We start from the raw sequence: 21,611 nt of genomic DNA, 5'->3' as shown, positions 1-21,611 counted from the left end.
AATTTTAGATTATAAATTATTCAAATCATAAATTATTAATAGCTAGGAAAATGAGCCCATGGTAATACTGAAGGCCAGTATGTAGTTTAAGCAGATAATGAGAATCAAGCCCTGGTGACTACAGTATGATACAACAGTAAGAGTTATGTTACTTTTGGCAGAGATAATACTCATTAGGGAATCTGAATTAAAACAGTTCCCTCTTGCTAGAAAGTGAAGGTGTTAAGAGACATCAATCTTTTGAATGTCAGGAAACCTGGAATTTGCCTCAGTAGGTGTGGATGTCATTTGGGATTGGATAATATGTTTGAGCTCTCCATTATTTTAGAAAGAACTGTGGCATTCATTCCTGCATTACGTTTAACTTAACAGCAAACAGGTGCCATTATTGTAAGAAACCTCTCTCATCTAATGAAGGGGTAAAAATGTGCCATCAGGGAGCCATTAGTGGCTTGAAGTGAGCCATATTGCAAACTGATGTGTCTCAAAAATTTGCAGTGCTGGGCTTACCTCTGCTGCCCTAGATGGAATTTTCTCACAATTACTTTACATAGTATGGTAATTAACAGTTTAAGAGAGAGTCACAGAAGCCCATATATATAGAAATAAAAGAATTGAATAGCCACTATCAGCACTAATGGATTACATTAAGAAAAAGACATTTTAAGATAAAACCAACAATAGTTATAACTAATAGTAAGTCTCAGGACTGAAATGTACAGTCTGAGGGAAAAACACATCTTCCAGCATAGCTTCACTTGTGTGATTTTGTAGGCACTGCTTCAAGAGACCCCCTCATATATAAAGAAACTCACAATCACATTTTCTGACTCAGAAGGCCTTTAGAGGGCACTGTTTCCTATTCTTCTGTAGAAAATACATCTTGATATTTGAAGCACTAACAGACTGATTAATCAGTAACCTCTGGATATATGCAATGTATATGGAGATACTGTTGTGTTATTTATGAAATAAACACATGTTAGAGATGTATATAGGAGCACAAATATTCTCTCTCTGTTTTGACAAGTATCAGTAACTTCCTTTTACAATATACCAGGTGTTTAAAATTCTTAAAAAGGCAATCAAGCTCAGGGTAGTGCACTTTGCATTGTGTTGCTGCTAAGTAATGTTATTTACAATTGCTATTACACTCTTCAGAAGAAGAGGTGGAAAACCTGGCTCCATGTGTGAATGGAGCTCTAAAAAGCTGAGTTTTATGGTCCTTCCCAGGGATTTACCTCTTGGCCTGACTGTAAGTTTTGTGGTCTCATTTAATAAATTTGGCATGCAAGAAAGCACATAAAGCATATTCAGTGAAAAATGTTATGAGATTCCAGTAGTAAGCCTCTACAGAGTGATAATAAATTATCAGGAACACTTTATAGCTTTTTCCTTAGGCAAATCTCATCTCCTTACTCAGGGTTAGCAGAAGCCATGTACCTAACCTTGTAACATCCTATTACATTTTAAAACCTCAAATTCTTCTTGGCAGTCGATCTACGAATCAATTTGATCATTGTGCCGTTACTTGTTCTTAGTAGAAAGTACAAAATAGTTTTAGTAGATGCTGATACTGGTTTTAACCACTGTAGAAAGATTTTCTATTTAAAAATACTTAAATACAAATCAGAGGCTACTCTTAACTTGATTACTATTTGACATTCAAGCTAATTAGCAATTTCCTCTAAATACTGGTGATCTATGGGACACTTTTAATCCTCCTTTTCTGATTGGGATTTTTTAAACTACATCACAGCATAATTTATTAATGTGTATTTTCTGCTACTAGTTGCCTAATGTCTATTGTAGTGTAATTTCCCATCTAAGATCTCTTAATTTATTCTTCTGCTTTCTCTACTAATTGTGTCAAACCTTTTCCTGAAAGTCTCAGAGGCTTGAAGGAAAGGTTGATTTTACCCTGTTTTTTCAAAATGCAGTGTGAGACAGTCAAGGCAACATAAATACTCAGCCTTCCTTCCAGGTGCCATGTACCAAGCTTAAAGGAACTTTACAGCTAAAGCAGAGGTCATGCCTAGTACTTCACATACAAAACATTCAGAAAATTAAAACCTTAAAGTTAAATGTGACATTATTGAGTGATATTTGTGTATCAAGATTTGAGGCTTTCTTTGACTGGGATTTCTTTTCTTTCACATAGCTTAACCACACAGGAAAAAAAAAAAACAAACCTCAAGGAATCCTAGTTTCTATATGGCCACCTATATTAAAATATGCCCTATGAAGGATTTTGACATCTGTTTTGTGTCTCAAGGAAAGCTTGCTAGTTCAGTTGTTCCAAATTTGCTGTGCACAACTTCAAAGCAGAGGAGGTTTTTGGAGCTCTATTACTAGTTCAAACTCAATGCATCTTTATGCACATTTTTTCTTGTAGATGTTTGCATTCTAGCAGCAAAATTACTGATCCTGAGAGAACCATCCAAGACATACCTATACTAAAAGTGTAACTTCACCTGTGGAATCCCAAGTCTAGTTTTTATTGAAAAGCAGCCTACAGAAAATATTGTATAAAAACCCGTTTCACTGAAGGGTTAATAACCACAAGTTTTCTTTCTGCAGGTGACAGAAAAAAAGCAAGAGTTGGAGAAATGCTTGAAATTGTCCCGGAAACTACGCAAGGAGATCAATGCTCTGACGGAGTGGCTGGCAGCGACAGACGCGGAGCTGACAAAGAGATCCGCTGCGCAGGGGATGCCCAGCAACTTGGAGGCTGAAATTGCCTGGGGCAAGGTAACAATATAACACATACATGTGGATATTGCAGAGAGATAGATTCCTTTCCTGATAAAAAAGAATTTAAAAACCTGGTGGTTTAGCTGGTGGAATTTAGTGAATGTTTTGGCATTATCTCACCTTAGCATGAACGCTCAGAAAAGTTTAAATGGTCTTGTCTCTGCAGAGATCAATCAATAGCACAAATCACCTTCACACTGCAATAATTTTCACTGAAATTACTATAAATCAACCTCCCGGTATCCATGTAAATGGAAATCTCTTACACCATTCTACTCATGGTTAGAATAGTATTAAATAGTAGATGAAAGGTTAAAGACGCCAGAACACTGGCATATTCCATGTGTTCAAATAGCAGCCAGGATATTTGTTTTCTTACTCTTAGATTTGTAGCTCATTCCTTTGAAACATTCTGGGGGCTTCCTACTTCCATGAGACTTCACCTTGAACTGATGTTTCAGGTTAAAAACTCAAAGTCTAAATCAAAACTTTGCTCAAAATCATAGCTTAGATAAACATCTTATAGAAACTGAGGAATACAAGAGGTCTGTATAAAACGGAGTATTTCTGTTAATGTGATGTTAAAACTTGGCATGTTATCACTCAACACTAGCTAATCTATTTTATTTTCTGCACATGTAATAGAAATCCAATCTAGCTGAGGACATAAACAAACCAAGCCATCATTATTCACAAATACTAAAATCTTCATTTTAGAGCACATTGTCCAAGGCTTCAAAATTTCAAATAACTATGTGCAGCCTTTTCCACTTTGTTTAATGAGAGAAATCCTCTAAACATTTTACTAGCTTAACTATGCAGTATAGAAATAGTCATGAATTATGCACAGGCCGTCTTCCTAATTTTGTTAATTGCAGTGAAGATTCAAGGCACTTGAGTAAAATTTGTTTTATGGGTTGGGGTGGGTTTTTTTGTTTTTAACTAACCCTTGCAAATTTCTGAGCATGATAAAGTGTCTTCAGCCTTAAAATGCATTGATGATTGACAAACTAATAGCAATGCTACAGTAACAACAATAACAACAATCGAAGAGGTGTACACGTCTTTTGTTAGGTTTGGAGTTCATATTTTTGTCATCAGTCATCAGTACTGCAGTTTTCAAATCAAAACCTAAATCCCTGCAACCCCCATTGTTCTCTCCTATTTTTGCCTGATGTTTTCTCATTTTTATTTGCTGCTTTTCCAGCAGTATTTTTTTTTTTTTTTGCAGTTCCTCTTTTTTATTTGGACTGATATTGTGATCTTAGAATCATAGAATTACGAAGGCTGGAAAAGACCAAGATCCTGGAGTTTCGCCTATGGCCGAACACCAGAGCACTGAGTGCCATGTCCAGTTGTTTCTTCAACACTTTCAGGGATGGTGACTCTGCCACTTCCCTGGGGATCCCATTCCAGTGCTTAACTGTCCAGTTGGAACACCCCCAGCTCTCTCACTTGCCCCTCACATGAATGACTCTCCAGGCTCTTCCCCAGCTCTGTTGCCTTCCCTGGACTCCCTCCAGCCCCTCAATGCCTTTCTTGGAGTGAGCCCCAAAACTGGACACAGGATTTGAGTGTGGCCTCACCAGTGCCCAGCACAGGGGGACAATCCCTGCCCAGGTTCTGCTGCCACACCATTGCTGATCCAGGCCAGGTGCCATTGGCCTTCCTGGCCCCTGGGCACACCTGGCTCATGTTCATATCTGTCAACCAACACCCCCAATTTCTTTTCTGCTGTGCAGCTTTTCAGTGACTCTTTAACACCCATAACAAAGAGCCAATGTCAGATTTTTAAGACAAATTAGAAAAATCTTCATGTTTTAACATCCCCAAAGTAACCTGCTAGGTAGTTGGGCCATTCACTTAGTGAAATAAAAATAATCTTCACTGATGACTACACAGTACAGTTCTACTGAAACAGAAATGTGCACTTCATGTTCCTGTCGATCCAGATGTATGTAGCTTCTCGGGGCTTTAAAGAGAAAGATTTGTCCTTAATATTGTTAGATATGAACCTTAATGCTTCAAAAGCTGCATAATTAGAACCTAAAACCTGATGATTAGTGCAGCTGCACAGTGGGAAGCCTTTGTTATGCCTTAAGCTTGCTACAACAAATACAACATTTTTTTATCTGAAGACAATCAAAAAAGGCAACAGGAGCTAATTAAAATAAAAACTATTAACATGAAAAAATATATCAGAAAGGAACCACTCCACTTTCTAGTCTTAAAGATGCCGTTGAGTATTGGGAAATCTCACAGGGACTTGATACATAAAGTTTTGAAGGAAAAATTGGTAAAAAGGATATTTTGGCTTCAAATACTCCCCAAAAACTTCACTACAGACGAAATTCATTTAGCACCTCAGATCTTCCCCTTCAATCAGTTCATCACTAAAATAAGAGCAAACAAACAACTTTGGGTGAGAACAGCTACCTCTTGGCAAAATATATATGTACTGAGTGGCTTTCAAAATTCCATTTTAAGATTGCCTTTCAGGAAATATAAACAAATATTCACACACACACACACACACACACACACACATATATATATATATATATACAAACTTGATGTGGAACAATCCAACAGGTAATATATGTGTAAGTCTAAATCCTAGACTTACAAGTGTAAATATTTGCAGAAATACTCTTTCCTAAAAAGTCTGCTCCCACTAGGAGACAGTGCTGCATTTTATCCTGGAATCCTTTAAAATTCTTGTGGGGACTTCATAAATAAGTACAATGCTGATACTCCTATGTGGATTTCATTGAGGCATCACACAAAATTGTACATCAATAATTTAGTCCCCAGAACCAGAGCCTCACAGTATCTGATTAATGTCACAGCTTTGGGCTTTGGACTTCCTGGGTAAGTAGGCTGCCAAAGACAGTAACCAGTCTAATGAAATGCACTGGGAGATGAATTAAGCCCAGCAGATTCCCATTGTGACAAAAGTCTGCAGAAAAACTAAGATGGAAAATGGAGAGGGAGAGAGGAGAATTCAATAGTGCAAATGAACTGAAAATTGGATGTATGCTGCTGTCGATATATCTAAGCAGAGAGCTAATAATCTTTTTTTCTTTACAGGACAAGGAAGCAATTATATTTATTAATGCACTTATTTCTACTTATTTCTAATTCATTTTCAGCACTCATGTCTTCTTAAAAGTGAAAACAACTCAGAGGGTTACAAAGATAATTAAAGAGTTGACAGTAAAAGAAATCATACATTCAAATGTTGTCTTCAAGGTATAAACACCTAGAAATAAAAAGGAATGTCCATCTTGAATAGGAAATGAAGCTAATGAATGATAGCATTAATCTGGACATCAAGGGAAATGTGTAATTTGTTCCTGTGTAGAATTTTTCAAGGAATGGAACAAAAACTTGGCTGAATTATGTGAAATGAGATGGGCAATATACTGAAGACTGTAAATCCTGCCTTTCTGCTCAGTAGAGACAAGTTAAATCTTTCCATTTGAATTCAGCTCTGTTATAATAGATAAGAAAAATGACATGTGGGTGGAAAGATAGTCATTAAACATTGTATATTAGAAATCCGTTTATAATTAGAAGTCTTGATTTAGTGCACATATTTATCACTGAAGACATTAACAACTGCAGGGTTTATTTGTCTTTTAATCAGGAACTGGACTGATAAGAATTAGATTGCCAGGAAACCATGTTCTTAAAAAGGAAATGGCAGATGGTATTACCAGGAAAATTCTGTATCACTCCCTACTATCAGCAGTATGACTCTGCCAATGCTTTAATCTGATTTTTTAACACAGTGTGTAATACCAGTGAGTAAAGTTGACTTGAAGTACTTAGAATTACATTTAGCAACATATTTCCTGTCAGAAATATCCGTAAAAGAAGACAAACTGTGAATTGTGTCAACTGATTCATAATCACTGGCCAAAATGCAATAAAAATAAAAAATGTGCTGTAAATAAACAAATAAATATGTATAATCAACCACTGAGAAGACCATAATGTCAGCCTCTGATTAATTCTGCAATCCCACCTGTGAGAGCTCAGCCACCTAATTAATTTTAGAAAGATTCAAATTGCAATGAGTATTTTCAAGTAATCCACAGCACACAGGCAGTGTAAAGGCACCTTTTCTTCACTCATTCATTGTTGTGCCTTTAATCTACATATGTTAATGACCATCATGACTAAACATACTGTCCCCTGCATTTACTTACAATTCTGGTTTGTTTGAATAAAAACCATCATTAGTTCATCATGGTAGTTTTATCATTATAAAATGATCAGAAGCCCTTTTTACCACATCTTCAGAAAAACAAAACAGACCAAACAGAACAATAGAATAATTAAAAAAAAAAAAAAAGGGGGGAGGAAAAAAAAAAAAAACAAAAAAAAACACAAACCACCAAATATTCCCATTTCTATGTAACTTCGGTTTTCAGACATAATTAATTCCTGGTTGGTATTTGGTGATGGGGGAGATGGACAAAACCCATCCCAGTAAACCAAAACCCTCAGGTAAAAAAACCCAAATAACTCGAAACAAAACAAGTTCTAACAGAAACATTTGTAAGTATTTTTTAGTAAACTGAAAGAGTATGTCACAGTGCAGTGCAATCAGAGACAGAATTGTGAACACCACTCAAAGTATAAACATCTGCCCAGGGAACTGCAATTATTTGTTCTAACATGATTCATCCTGTCATCCTGTGGATCCATATGTAAAGCAGGTAAAATATTATTGTATGCAGCTACAAACCACTTATAAATTCTCAGCAAAGCTCATCCCTGTAACTTTACACGCTGCAGCATGATTTGCCTTCTGCACGGATTTCAACCCATCCAAAGTTGTTTTTTAAAACAGAACTTTTATTTTGTACTTCAGCTCCTTCCCTGAGGTTTTGGTGAATGAAACTGGTGCAAGGGAAGCTCAGATTCTCCCTCTCCCCATTCTGATGTTTCTGGGAAGGGGATTAGAAACTAATCGACTGAGACATGCTCTGCATGCAAAGTTGCACCAGGGTTTGTCTGATTGCTTTAATTTCCTGGATGTCAGGAACCTAGATGCCATTTCTCTTAGAAATGTTCAAGTCCTGGGAGTTCCATGGTGGTGTAATTCCCCATCTTTGATTAAAGCAGCCTACTAGCATTTTTCTTATGCCCACAAGTGAGAATAGAATAACAGTTCCTTAAAAAGGAAAGAAAACATTTCAGTTAGTGAAACATAAATTATCTTTTTGGGTCAAAGAATTTCCATTTTACCAAATAACCATAACTGGTACTTCAGAAAAGTGGAAGTATAGGAGTTTCTTCCAAAGAGGCACTTTAGAATTCGGTCTAAATGAATAACTGAAATTTGAATGGAATTTGAGATTCACATCATCTCAACTCTTATATCTGCTAGTAGATGTGATCCTAAATAGTATCATATGTAAAGAAGAGTTGACTATATATATGTGTGTGTATATATACATATGCATATATATATATATATATATATATATATATATATATATATATGTATGTATATTCTTAATATAATCTCTAGAATTTGTATACATACTCTAATGGAGATATTTTTCCAGGAAGTATTTATGGATTTTTTTGTCTTCCAGCAGGTAATACACACTTGAATAAGATTTTTTTTTTAATAAATAAATATACTAGTCTTAAGAGGGAAAAAAAAAGTGAATTTAATAACGTCACTATAATGATAAATAGTGAAGGAATATAATCTGTTTTGGACCTTCTCAACATTGCTGATAAGTTTTCACAGCCATAAGTGAATGCTGGGCATTGTGATTTTAGGTTCAATCTTTTGTTTTCATGGTTTTGTTTCCCCAAGAAATAATATAATATGATAATACTATAGTAATAATAATATAATATATCTTATAATAATAAATATAAGAATATAATGCCATGATTATATCAGAAAAATAGCTTCTTCACAGCTCCTACATTTATGTATTTTATAAATGTTGAATAGTTTCACCCTGATAAGCACACAAAATCAAAATGTATAAATTGCCTAATCCTTCTGGGAAGAATTTCACCACTTTATTTGTTAATGTTTCATATTGTACACATTGTGGTGGTGTTTGGGACTTGGGGCTTTGGGTGTTTTTTTAGGTGCTAGGTGTTTTAAATGTCATTCTTAACTTACAGAGCTAATTCTATTAATTCTGTAGTTTAAATTCTACAACTTTCTCACGTATTTTCAAATAAACCACACAGCTGGAATGCAATTTCATGTTATGACAACCAGAAGGGAGCTTAAATCCAGCAAGGCTGTGTGGAATTTGCTCTTTAAAAATTAGGAGAGTTTAAAAGTCACTCCCTGAATTTTCATGAAATAATCTTAGTTAAATCCTGGAATCATGACACATTCTTTTTTGTTTTATATAATGTTGTTGAATTAATAGCAGTGCTTTAGATTTTTTTTCTTTTCCTTACAGAAAATTTACCAGTTCTGTCTGTTATATTGCAGTAAACAAAGTATGTGTAGACTATCACTTTCTAGTACTACTGGGAAAAAAAAAGGGAAATTCTTAGGAATATAATGCAGAGATTCCAAATTAAAAACAAACCAAAAACGTGCTATTGAAGTTGTGAAAGAAAGTTGGTTTACTTGGTGGACATCATAACCTACGGAGAAAGTCGTAGCTGGTAATGCAGCATAGAATCCCACTGACTTCACAGACCCTGCTAGATTTTCAGCTGGATTCAGTGGCTCCAGTATTTTATACATATACAGGGATTTTGAATAACAGGGATTTGAAGTATTGATGCTTTTCTCACTTCAGTGTTGTATTGAAGGCCACAACAGTTTTTTAAGACAATGAGGGGAAGTGTGATTTATTTGGTTCATGTCCCTTACTTGCAGTTACACAGGGGAGTTAAAATCCATATTGTCCGGAGGTGCATCTCCTCTTTAGTTTACATTATTTCTTTACTTTGAAAGCAATACCTCATTTCTTACACGTAGAGAATTACACATCTGGGTTTTGGATAGCAGTTTTGTTTAATAGACATTTAATTATTTGGTGCATATGTTCACCAATTGGGATTAATATTTATTTATGTAGCCCAAGATTGGTCATCATTTTCATAAATGTAAAACACAAAAGAAACCACAACCCTTGGTAAATACACTTTAGAGAGTCTCTTCCAAATGAAAGTGATAGTTTAGAAAAATAAATAAAGCTCATCAAAATTTTCCATCCTCAGTTGTAGGCAAATTATATCCTTTGTGCTACTCTTTTTTCATGATGACACTTTGCACCTGCTGTGAAACAGATAAAATAGTACTAGAAGAGTGTATGTTTTTCCTTTAATCTGACAGGGACCTGCTGAAATTTTAAACTCTCTTTTCAAATTCCCTAATTATATAGTATATTCTTATTAATTTGCATCAATCATGCCTTGGTTCTATTACATATCCTCTATATTTTAGAAAATTGATAGAATGGGGAAAATTTCTCATACTTACATGAAATATAAGTGTAAGACCTTTTCTCTGAAATAATATTGCAAAATGAGATTTCTGTTAACCATAGGAAGTGAGCCACTGCTTTAAGCATGACACACCAAATAATTTGAAGGTACTATTAAGATTCTGTTTTATCAAAATGAATAATTTTACAATTTCTTTATTGAAAAATGAACATTCTACTTTCACTGTGAGTACATTATCAACAAAATTATACTGATCTGTAACCATGAAGGATAGATAGTGTGGAGGTCACAAAGATGGATTTAGATAAATATCAGATAAATTTCTCTCATAAAACTGGTTCTATGTGAAATTAGTGTAAGGAGTTTGTACCTCTCCTTGAGTATTTAGGAAGACTGCTGTACTTTGCACAGTGTCATCTAATTTTAGTATTTAAACACCTGCTTTTTTATATAGTGTCTAAATATGTTGGTATTTGTTCCTTTCATTAGACTTCTTGTATGTTGCAGTGAATATTAAGACATAAATAATGAGTAAATTATGTAACCTTACATATCAGATCTATGAGGTAAGATAACAGTGGGAAGAGATGCTGGAAATCTGATTTTATAGCACTGCATATGTGTTGTAGTCATTGAAGCTTAGAAATGCTATGGGCAATAGCTTATTTTAGTATTTTGGTTTGCAGAATGAAATCCCAAGTGAATGTAATGAAAATATGCATTTCTACAATTAGAAAACAAGTTTAACAGAAGAAAATAACATTATTTCCCTGAAAAAGATTGCATTGACAAATATTAAAGTAATAAAATATTCACTAGACTATTTTTATGGAGTTTTCTGTCTTAAGATGTCATCATGATGGTGTATTTTTGTCCTATTTATTATGTAAGCTTTATTTGCTATTTGATAACTAATTTGATTATATGAAAAGTAACTTCTCTATAAATATTATAAAATGTGGATTCATTGTTAATAATTTAGTATTGAACCTATATTTTGAACACTGAAATAAAAGATAATTCACACTTCTTTAAAATTAAGCTATTGCAAGAAGATGAAGAAGACGAAGAATTTTATCAGTGTTCAAGAGAAACAATTTGCTTTGTACTTGCTGATCTTCACTGAATGCCTTCCCCTCCCATAGGGAGCAAGGCCTGTTCTAGTATAAACTTGCTGTCCGATTTAATATTTCATGTTCTTTGTGTGGATAATTTTTAATTCCCAGAAATTTTATTTCTTGTTCAACTCATGTAGGCGACACGGAAGGAAATTGAGAAACGTCAGGGCCAGCTTAAGACCATCAGTGATTTAGGAGAGAACCTGAAGACAGTGATGAAAGGGAAGGAGAGTCTCGTGGACGATAAGCTCAGCCTGCTGAACAGTAACTGGAAAGCGGTAACTTCACGTGCTGAGGAATGGTTCAATCTCTTACTGGTAAGGAAAATGCATTTCTTCACACAGAGGAAATGTTGGTTTCCAGTAGTACATGCCCAGCCTTAGAGAAGTGCTTTTTCTGGTGCCTTGGACTGTGCTTATTGAGTACACAGGTACACAGACAATCAGATTGATTTTTGTTCAGTACATTGTGTGTTTTGAGAATCCGATTGATTACTGAGTGGAATCTGGATTGTTGGCAGTTTGCTATCCTGTCTGTCTCAATAGTTCTTGTTTCTGGTTTGGGGTTTTTTCCTAATAAATTAAATGCAGTTTCAAGAACAAGTATTTTCAGTAGTCAAGCCAAAAAAATAGTCAAATAAGTTGAGAAAGTCGTAGTATTGATACCAACAACATCAGCTACTTTTAGCCGCTTTAGCACTTCTTTTTGGAACAGTACAATTGGGAAATAAGTTTCTACCTGCAAGTCAGTTTGGCCCACAGGGTAATTCTGGTGTGTGTGAACTTAATTCATTTCAGAGGCAAGTAAATCATAAACTCTTCTCAGGGTGCACACCAGATAGGCTGAAGGACCATGATTTGGTCTTTCAGAACTTCATGATCTTTTTTTGGATAGTTTTATAGGGCATGTTTAGGTGGGGATAATTCCTTAAGGAATTAATCCTATTAGGCAGTAAAATCCCTAATACACATTTCATACAGATTCAAGAGCTTCATCCCCAGCTGCCTCAAACTACAGATAGTCACATTACTTTATTCTGCCTTCAAATTCATTCTGTCACGAAGAGGTGACAGCTTGAACCCTTAACTACAGAAGGGTCTTAACCGCTGGGCTGTCAGAATGCTTTGGGAAATCTTGCTGTTTCTGTTCCTGAGAGCATGGGAATGTAGTTTCACCTCAGAGAAACTGAAGTGATTTTTAAGGGTGTGTTGGCCTTTGTCATGACTTTTCAGGGCTTGATGTGTTGGAGCTCAAGTAGAGTCTGTATGGCTTCATTAAAAAGCAATAAATATACTACTTTAGCAATAAATATATAGCAGCATTGCTACAGAGCTTCCTCAGCTGAGTACAGTATCCAGGTGAAAGTATCTGAAAAACCTAAGTATTTCACTGAGAATGATGCAGGTGCACAGATTTAATGTGGAACTGATTATGAGAAGCATATAATGGAGTTTACAGGTTGATATAGATATGTATGCCTATACATCCTTGTTCTGCTTTGGATTCTGTGATTAATATTCATTGAAACACATGATAAAAAAGTCTAAGAGAGGTAGTTGAGGGTTTTTTTTAATGAATTTTAGAACAGTGTAAAATAAAGGTAGATACATTTGGGGGCCAAAAAAGCTACATTTGGGTGTGTGGTCTACATATGTACTGTGTGGGGTATGCAGAAGCCACATTCTAGTGAGCTCACCCAAAAAGCAGAGTTTTAAATGAAGCAGAGAAATGAAGACTTGTCAGAATATCAATCAAAAAGGCAAAGTCTCAAAGCAGAGAAGTTAGATGAAATGTCCATAAGAAGTTTAGATACAAAGCTTTCAGTCTCAACTGTGAATTTGCAAGTGCATCCTTGTGGCCATCTGAGTTTCAGTCAATTTTCTGGCTTTCCAAAATGAATTCTGTACCTTGTTCTTGGGAAACACCCCTTTGCACGTCCAGTAGGTCTGGCTAACAGCTTCCTGTTCCTCTCAGCAGCCTCGCTGAGCTGCTGACACCTGCATCTTGCTGTGATTTTATCATCCTGCTGCCTGTCACTCTGGAAGCTTCTCTCTGTCTCCTAGAATGTCTTTTTAAAGGAACCTTACATATAAAGTGAACCAAACAAACAGCAGATTCTGTCCTTCACAAAACAAGAAGTTACTGTGTAAAATAAACAAGTCTTCATAATGTCATGATGTGTGCATCTAGTTGGCATAGCTACAGCTGTTACTTCAGTTCTGATTGCATTTTTTGTATGCAGTATTTACCTTTTCCACATACAGGAATATCAAAAGCACATGGAGGCTTTTGATCAGAATATAGCTAATGTCACTACTTGGATGTATCGTGCTGAAATACTGTTGGATGAATCTGACAAACAAAAACCCCAGCAAAAAGAGGAAATTCTTAAGGTAAAAAAAAAGTGATTTTCTGGAAAGCATTAATTTTATTCTATAAAGGACTGTGTCAAAACTAGCATATTTCAGAAGGTATCACAAATAGATTAAAATTATTTTTTCTGTGATAAAGCTACCCTCTGGCAGCTTGTAGATTACTTAATAAATTTGCTCTGAATTACCAAAATTAAATCCCTGCAGAAATAAAACCAGATTGTTATAATTCTTGGGAACTTCCTGGTGAGTAGAACAGCAGCTTATTAAACATATGTCTGCTGGAAAAGATTCCTTTAACATAAGGTTTTCTTTTGTTTGAATTTTTTTTCCTGTCCCCTTCATTTTTAATTTTCTGTTTTTCTGTGATACTTTTCCAATATTTATGATATTTCTGTCATATGATTGTCTTAATTCTACAAACACTGCTTACATTGAGGTTGGATCAGCAACACAGACAAGAATATTATATGGTGAACTAGATGTAGAGTCGAGGGTTAGTGTATTGAGCAGAAGGTTTTAGTTGGCAAATTGCATTATTTACCTGATGAAATATTAGCTTTTAATATGGATGTGTATGTTAAAATATCTCATTTAAAATATCTTCTTAAAGAATAACATCAAATTATTATCTATAAAGCCTTTCCTTTTTCTTTTGAAGTCGGTGTAAAATTTCACTTTATAATTAACTCCAAGGTCAGTATATAATATCTGACTAAGAGTTTGCAAATCAAAATCAGAATTGTTTTGCTGACACTAACATCATGATGCCATTTACTACAGCAAAATTTTACAAATTCCAGGGCAGAGCATAAATCAATGCCTTATTGATCACAGCAGGATTATGAGACTGGCTTTTGTAGATGAATGAACAATTTTGCCACCATCAGATACAAAGTAAATTTATCAACACCTGTATATATGTTTGCATTGCACAAAGGCTTTTCATGCAGACAGTAAAATGTAGTTCCTAATGCCCAACTGTATTTCTGATTCCCAAATGCCTTGATGCTTTGCTATCTATTTCTGGCCTCTGCCTGTACCGGGATGTACTGTTAAAGATTAATATTGCAGAGGATAAAGGCTTGGGTTTTTTGGTGTGGTTTTCTTTTTTTTTTTTTTTTTTTTTTTTTTGGTGTTTTGTTGTTTTGTTTTTTTTGGTGTTTTTTTGTTTTGGTTTGGTTTTTTTTGTTTTTGTTTTGTTTTGTTGGGGTTTTGTGTGTGTGTGTGTGTGTGTGTGTGTGTGTGTGTGTGTGTTTTGGTGGTTTTGTTTGATTTTTTTTTTTTTTTGTGCTGGTTTAGACAAAAATTGGACTTTTTTTTATTAAATTGTGTTAATTTTACTTGCCTAAACTATGGCCCTGAGCAGTAATGAAAGCAACAATTATACATCCACTTCTATAATACATGAATTAGCCGCTCTTCCTAGCTTTAGGAACATAGAATAATTTAGTGCATCCTGAAATATTCTGCAATATTATTGCAGATAAGAATCTGCCTAGAAATAATGATCACCATTAATTTGCTCTCAGAGATATTAAAACAGACAAGTAGATACATTCCTGCTATAAATTTGAGGGCTCTGAGTGGGAATGTCATCTAAGGTATTTCTACTGGATTTACACACTCTTGCATAATTATCTGAATTTGCTTTGTGGTTTTGCTCCCTATTCCTTTGCACACTTTCTCTCTCTCTCTCTTTCTCTCTCTTTGCATTTATTACTAACTTCAAGCCCTGTCTCTTGCTCACGGACTGTAGCGCTTAAAGGCTGAGCTGAATGACATTCACCCCAAGGTGGACTCTGTGCGTGGCCAGGCCAGAGACTTGATGACAAACCGTGGGGAGCACTGCAGGAAAGTAGTAGAGCCTAAACTCTCAGAGCTCAACCAGCGATTTGCAGCCATATCACAGAGAATTAAGAGTGTGAAGGTAGGAGGAACTTGCTTCCGTAAGGAGACGCATTACAAAAAATGGTGTTTGTGTGAGGTGCACAATTGCAGCTATACAGTGGGCTACAATTCCTTGAAAAACTAAGCTTTTAAAGGAAAAACAATGCAGAACCTAAGGATTTATTTTTTATTAAGTGTGGAGATTTGGGGGTTGGTATTAAGGTCTTTTTTCACTGTTTCACAATTAGGAGTATTCACTGACTTTATTTGAAGGTAATGATTACACCATTAACATACAAAAAATGAATGTCTGAGAATTAGTAAGTCTCTAACTTAACAAAGTATGAGTAGCCTTTTTTCATACAGATTGGGTTTTGAGAGCTAATTTTTCTTCAAGTGTATTTAGTCTTTTCCTATGGGTCTGGGATTCACCAATGCTTGAGATAGAAATAGAGAGGTAGAGATTATATCAATTTTACTTGACCTACTCATCTGTACAACCACCTTGACTGTTAAATCTGAATTCAGTGTGGATTAGGTAATTTTTTGCCAATTTTTGCCTTCTGAATTGGAATGAAGAAGGACATAAGCCACCTACTTTCTCCATTGTATTTGCTGCCTTTATTCTGAAGAGCTACTCAGCAGATTAAACGAGGCAGCCATGCAGGTTGGTATCTAGGACAATGGAAATGCACGAATCCTGATCTAAACTATTACTGCTGGTCACTGTACTGACACTGGAAATAAATGCACAGAGGATCCATGGCAAAGCAGGAAATAAGCTTTGCAAAAAGCATAAGCAAAGAGACATGGTTTCCCTGAGTTGTTGGGGTCTGTGCAGAGCTCAATATCCTGCCTAACCAGCACATCTTCGTGGATATTTGGACTTATTCAGGTTTCATTTCGAAAGCAAAATAATGTCTTCTGAATAAAGGGAACAATTTTTTTTTTTTCCTGATGGCCATCCATAGTATTTCAGCCATTCCAGCTTCTTACCTACTTCTTACACATGTACAAACTGTAGACTGAGGACATCTGTGCAAGGACTGTGTTGTCTGATGGTTTTGGTATGAACATCTGCTATCTGCAGTCTAGATTTCCATCTCAGTTTTACTTTGCACTTCCATGTTGTAAACTTGCAGAGCTGATGCAGTCTTTGATGGGATCCTGTGAAATTATTGCTTATCCTAGGGAAAAAAATGGGACTGCCTGTAGATGCCTTATTGGGGGTTCAGTGTTTGCACTGCATGTTTTGGCCCCACACAAAGAAGGGACAAAAGATTCTTGTCAAGACAAAGTGTCTTCAGAACACAGCCTGCAAATATCTTCCATCAACAGAGTTCTGTCTCAGGTTTTCTCCCATTTCTGAAAGCAAGGTGGGCTGGAATTGGCAGAACCACACTAAGATTTAAAGAAGAAATGCCCAGAAAGATGAGAGGAAGTACTACAGCACACAAATTATAATGGAAAATTAGAATTTAGGGGACGTTTTCCAGAACCTTGAAAAACGCACAAGTAAAACGTGATTCACAAAGGGTACTTACTATTATAAGTATTGCATCAGATAGAAAAGTAAAAACTGGTCTGAATTATTGACTATTCTACTGACTTACTATATGCATTTGGATAAAGGACCAAATTACTGGGTACATTATTTGTCTACCTGTATAATGTAGGTAATTTTACTTTCCTGATGATTTCGGCTTCATGAGCTGGAAAATTATTATTATTATGGGTTGATATGCTTCCTAAGTGTTTCTGATTTTTTCCCCTTTATTTAGGTAAAATTATTCATTCTGTGAAAAATTAAAACATAAATTCAAGAGGATTGATAGCTCTTATAACCTATTTTCAATAATTACTCATCCGTCTTCAATTAGCTATATGTTTTTCTCAAATACTAACAATAGTCAGTACAACAGTGAAGTAAATAAGAAATCATCCATTAAGTCAGTGAATTGTAGAATATAATTGTCACGTCCAGAATTAACAAAATGTTCATACTATACAGAAATGAGACTTAACATTTTCAAGTAGTCTTTGAACATCTTTCAATTACTGAAATTCATTTAGTGTTTTTCTTTCCACTTTCTTCTTTGTTATTGTTTTTAGTCTTTTTCAGAGACTATAAATTTTATATTCCCATTTTATTAGTTGGTTTGTCTTTTAATGAGATTTAAGTACTTTAGAAAATATCCTTCAGAGCATTTGAGAAGAAATTACTGTGTAGTTCTCTATTATTTCTAACTCAGCTGAAGTGCATGATGAGTGTAATTCTGAGCCTCTTAATGAAAATTTGTAAGCACAGTATTATTATCTATAAATATAATACATTATTATATTTCCATTAATGTTTGTAAATGTTCAAAATCTTTGTTGTTAAAATAATCAACCAGATACAATTAAAGATTTTTTACCCTGACTCTTCCAGGTCATCTGTGAACAGATTTCATTTGACATCCAGTCTCTCAGTTTTAACTAACTAATTTTTATTGTTGCTGTCTTCATTAAAAATTTTACATATAATAATAATTAATTGTAGGAGACGAAAGAGTAAAAGAGAACTAGTTAGGATATAATGTGCTTATGTGTTTAGCAAGAAAGACAGGTGCACATCTACGAGTTCCTAGAACATCAAAAAACATTAATTACCTTTAAGTCTAAATTTTGTGCAAGAACCACTGAGATTTGCTTTCTTCTTCCATTTGAAGCTTTGAAAGAAGAAAAAAAAATCTGTTGATCATTTGCAGTGCACTTAAAAAATACACTATATGTTGTACATAAAACTCTTCACCAGCACTTGTGTAAGACCAACAAAAGGCAATGTGCTGTTGTTAATAAGCACCAGTTGAAGAGTTCAAAACTGGATACTAACCTAAAGCACAAAAATTATACTGTGATTTATTTTGGAGGAATTGAGTCTATTTTGTTTGGTTGACTCTTTTTTTTTTTTTTTTTTTTTGTCCTGAATTTTTGTTGAGGCTTTTTGAAACAAAAGCTGAACTTTTGTTGATTTTTTCCAAATACATTATAAAATACTATTTAGGGGAATATCGTACACAAAGATTTTTCTGCCCTTTGTTTTTGTAGCATTCACCATTCACCTGAAACTTCTACTATTCTATGTGAGAGAACAATTATTTCAAAACTGAACCAGATTGACATTAAGTTTTCTCAGGGTAGGGTTTTCCACAACTGAATGGACTTGTTGAATGATTTCTGACAAACCAGATTTAACCGAATAGTGGAAACAGTTATTTTTTTAGAAAAATACTATTTGTTGGAACTTGTTCTTATACACAAATGTGAGAATGTATTTTATTTTTTCCTTTTTAATTTTCACTTACCTTAAAATTCTTTTTTTTTACTTACATGGAAATTCTATATAAATTTGCATCTTTATTTGTAGCTTTGGATATTTTGAGTATGGTGTAGATATTTTTCAACCTGATGGAAAGTCTTCCATTGCTTTAGCAATAGGGGGTAGCACAGATATCTCTTTTCATTTCTGTTTCTAATAAATCTATAAAATGTGTCTTTTAAATAAATAATCTTTCTATTTCTCCCATTTTAGCCCTTCATTCCTTTGAAGGAATTGGAGCAATTTGACTTCGATATACAAAAAATGCTTGAACCACTGGAGGTTGAAATTCAGCAGGGAGTGAATCTGAAAGAGGAGGACTTCAATAAAGATATGGTAATTTGGTTGAAATCGAAGTCTGAGCAAAATAAACAGGGAGATGAAAAAACCTGAGTGAAAATCAGAAACCCATATTTGCGTTAAGATCTTTAGATATAACATGGCAAAAGTCCCAAAGTAGCACTAACTAAAATTTTTTGTGCTAACTTAATTTTTAGTTTATCAGACGAGCATTTCTTGTCCCTTATGAAAACACTAAGCAGACCAGGATGTTATCCATGGGTTCTGTATTACTAGCAGCAGTATTAAAGAACATGGAATGAATTTTAAAATCTCTGTGGTAATATGAAGACCAGGAAAAGTCAGAATAATGTATCAAAATAGGCACTATAGTGAAAGAATACATTCACTAAAAATAAATGCTCATGAAAAGAAATGTCACTTGCCAATTTGTCCTTAACCAATCTGTTTATAGCATTTAATGTAAATAGGTTTTGTGACTGTTGTAAGCTTTATTACTTATGTTTTATCATTGGAAGTCGTATAACCATTTATTCATATTTGCTGAGAGGGGGAAAGGAAAAGAGGACTAAAATACTGCAGTGCTTTGCTGCTACTGCTATTGTGGTGTGTGTTCTCCAGAGTGATTTTTAGAGGGATGACATTTTTTGGCTGGGCAAAAATGGAGATTCATGTTTACAACCCTCTCTTCTTAAGTCCTCAGCAAGATCAAATATATATTTGTTTACAGCCGATATAAATACTCAATATTATTTTACTTTTAAGGAATTTTTCAAAGGTGTCTGTTTCATATCAGTGCTGGAAGGAATCTTTACAGGACTTTTATGCAGGAAAAATACAATTTAAGGCTCTGTATGCTGCATAAAGAATTTACCATGTGTATGTAGTGGTAAATTCAAAGTGAATCAAGTTCGATGGGGCGGTTTCCACTACCTGAGCATATTCGGTTCCCTATCTTTACATCAAATGCTTAGAGTGGTTCAAGACACTGCCAAAAGCTGTGACATAGATTCAGCTTTAAAGATTCATAGATTTGTAAGTGACCTCTACATAAAAAATGCTCAGTGAGAGCATTTGCCCTGTCAGGATAGCTGGTTTTCAATGTGAGGATACTCAGAATCATCAGTAATTGCATGGTCTTGCCAGCACACTGGCATTTGCAATCTCTATTAACAGTGATTTAGAATATTTTACAGATATCTAATCTTTTTGTTTGAAAGCATATATATTAATAAATAAATATATTTCAGGTTTTTGCCTCCAGTGTTTTTATGCTGTTGTCCTGGATGCTGCATAAGATCTAATACCAAAAATCTGTAGATTTTCAGGTGCTGTGTTGTCTTACTTATATTCCTCTACATATATTCTAGAAATCAAGTGAAAGTTACTTGATCATCCGTACAAAATTGCAAGTAGCTGTTACATGATTACTTTAGCATAGTCTGTATCTACTACTACTTAAGTAATAATTAGATTAAAATGCACATTGTGTTGGTTATTTTTTGAATCAGAGTGAAGAGGATGAGAGCACAGTGAAAGAATTGCTGCAAAGGGGCGACAGGCTTCAAAAGGGAGTCACAGATGAGAAAAAACGTGAGGAAATAAAGACAAAACAGCAGCTGTTGCGGAGTAAACATAATGCTCTCAAGGTATAGGACCTACAGTTATAAGCACATGCTATTTAACCCATTTTTTTCTTCATTTCAGGGAATTTTTTTTGTTGTTGTTGTTAAATGAGTTTTCATTGCTATTTAGAGATAAGTAATTTAAAACTACTTAGCTATAGATGTATTTTCTTATACAGTTATCTTGATGCCTTGCAAAAGGAATTTTACAATCTCTAGCTTGAGAAGTACTGTCTTATTCTCAGCACTACCACGGTGTGATTGCCAGTTGGACAACAATGATCTCTTTGATAATTCCTTTTTTACATATTATGTGTGTTTTATGCTTCTTCAACAGGAGTCAAGACTTTAATTAGAATCCAGTTCCACAAACTTACATTCACAGTTGAATAACCTACTTCTGGCATGAATAGGTTGTTTATCCTTCAGTAAAATATTACACACTACATTCCTTTTAGAAAAGTGGCTCCAGCATCTCTAGAATAGGATAGGTGGTAACACCAATAGACATATCAGCTCAGAGGCTGAAACCTAAAGTTGCATATGAAAATTCTGAGCTGACACAATCCAGGAGGTAAAACTGGTGATATAGTTCCTGTAAATGCACATGTGGAGCAGCTAACAGATATAATTGGAAGTGTCATCTTTCTACGGCAAATGAAAGTGATAAAAAATAAAATCTTACAGTTAGACAGTCACCTTGGTCACCTACCTAGAGCTATAGGCTCTGGATACT

At 34.8% G+C, this 21,611-nt stretch overlaps 1 protein-coding gene across 9 annotated transcripts in view; it reads left to right on the top strand.

Annotated features, from left to right (window-relative positions):
* The window catches only part of DMD (dystrophin), a 978,823-nt gene that overhangs the window by 359,806 nt on the left and 597,406 nt on the right, over nucleotides 1-21,611 (top strand). For 7 of the 9 annotated variants that reach the window (XM_066314017.1, XM_066314021.1, XM_066314019.1 and 4 more), the window contains 6 exons: nucleotides 2,581-2,751; nucleotides 11,465-11,644; nucleotides 13,592-13,720; nucleotides 15,459-15,629; nucleotides 19,164-19,286; nucleotides 20,762-20,899. In XM_066314017.1, coding sequence (XP_066170114.1) covers nucleotides 2,581-2,751; nucleotides 11,465-11,644; nucleotides 13,592-13,720; nucleotides 15,459-15,629; nucleotides 19,164-19,286; nucleotides 20,762-20,899 — 912 coding nt within the window. The remainder of the gene's footprint in view (nucleotides 1-2,580; nucleotides 2,752-11,464; nucleotides 11,645-13,591; nucleotides 13,721-15,458; nucleotides 15,630-19,163; nucleotides 19,287-20,761; nucleotides 20,900-21,611) is intronic. The other 2 variants (XM_066314023.1, XM_066314022.1) reach the window with 1 other exon arrangement.

The sequence above is a fragment of the Sylvia atricapilla genome, chromosome 2, assembly GCF_009819655.1.
Source record: "Sylvia atricapilla isolate bSylAtr1 chromosome 2, bSylAtr1.pri, whole genome shotgun sequence".
NCBI lineage: Eukaryota > Metazoa > Chordata > Aves > Passeriformes > Sylviidae > Sylvia > Sylvia atricapilla.
The sequence above is the reverse complement of the archived record's forward strand: the minus strand, read 5'-3'. Positions and strand labels throughout refer to the sequence as shown.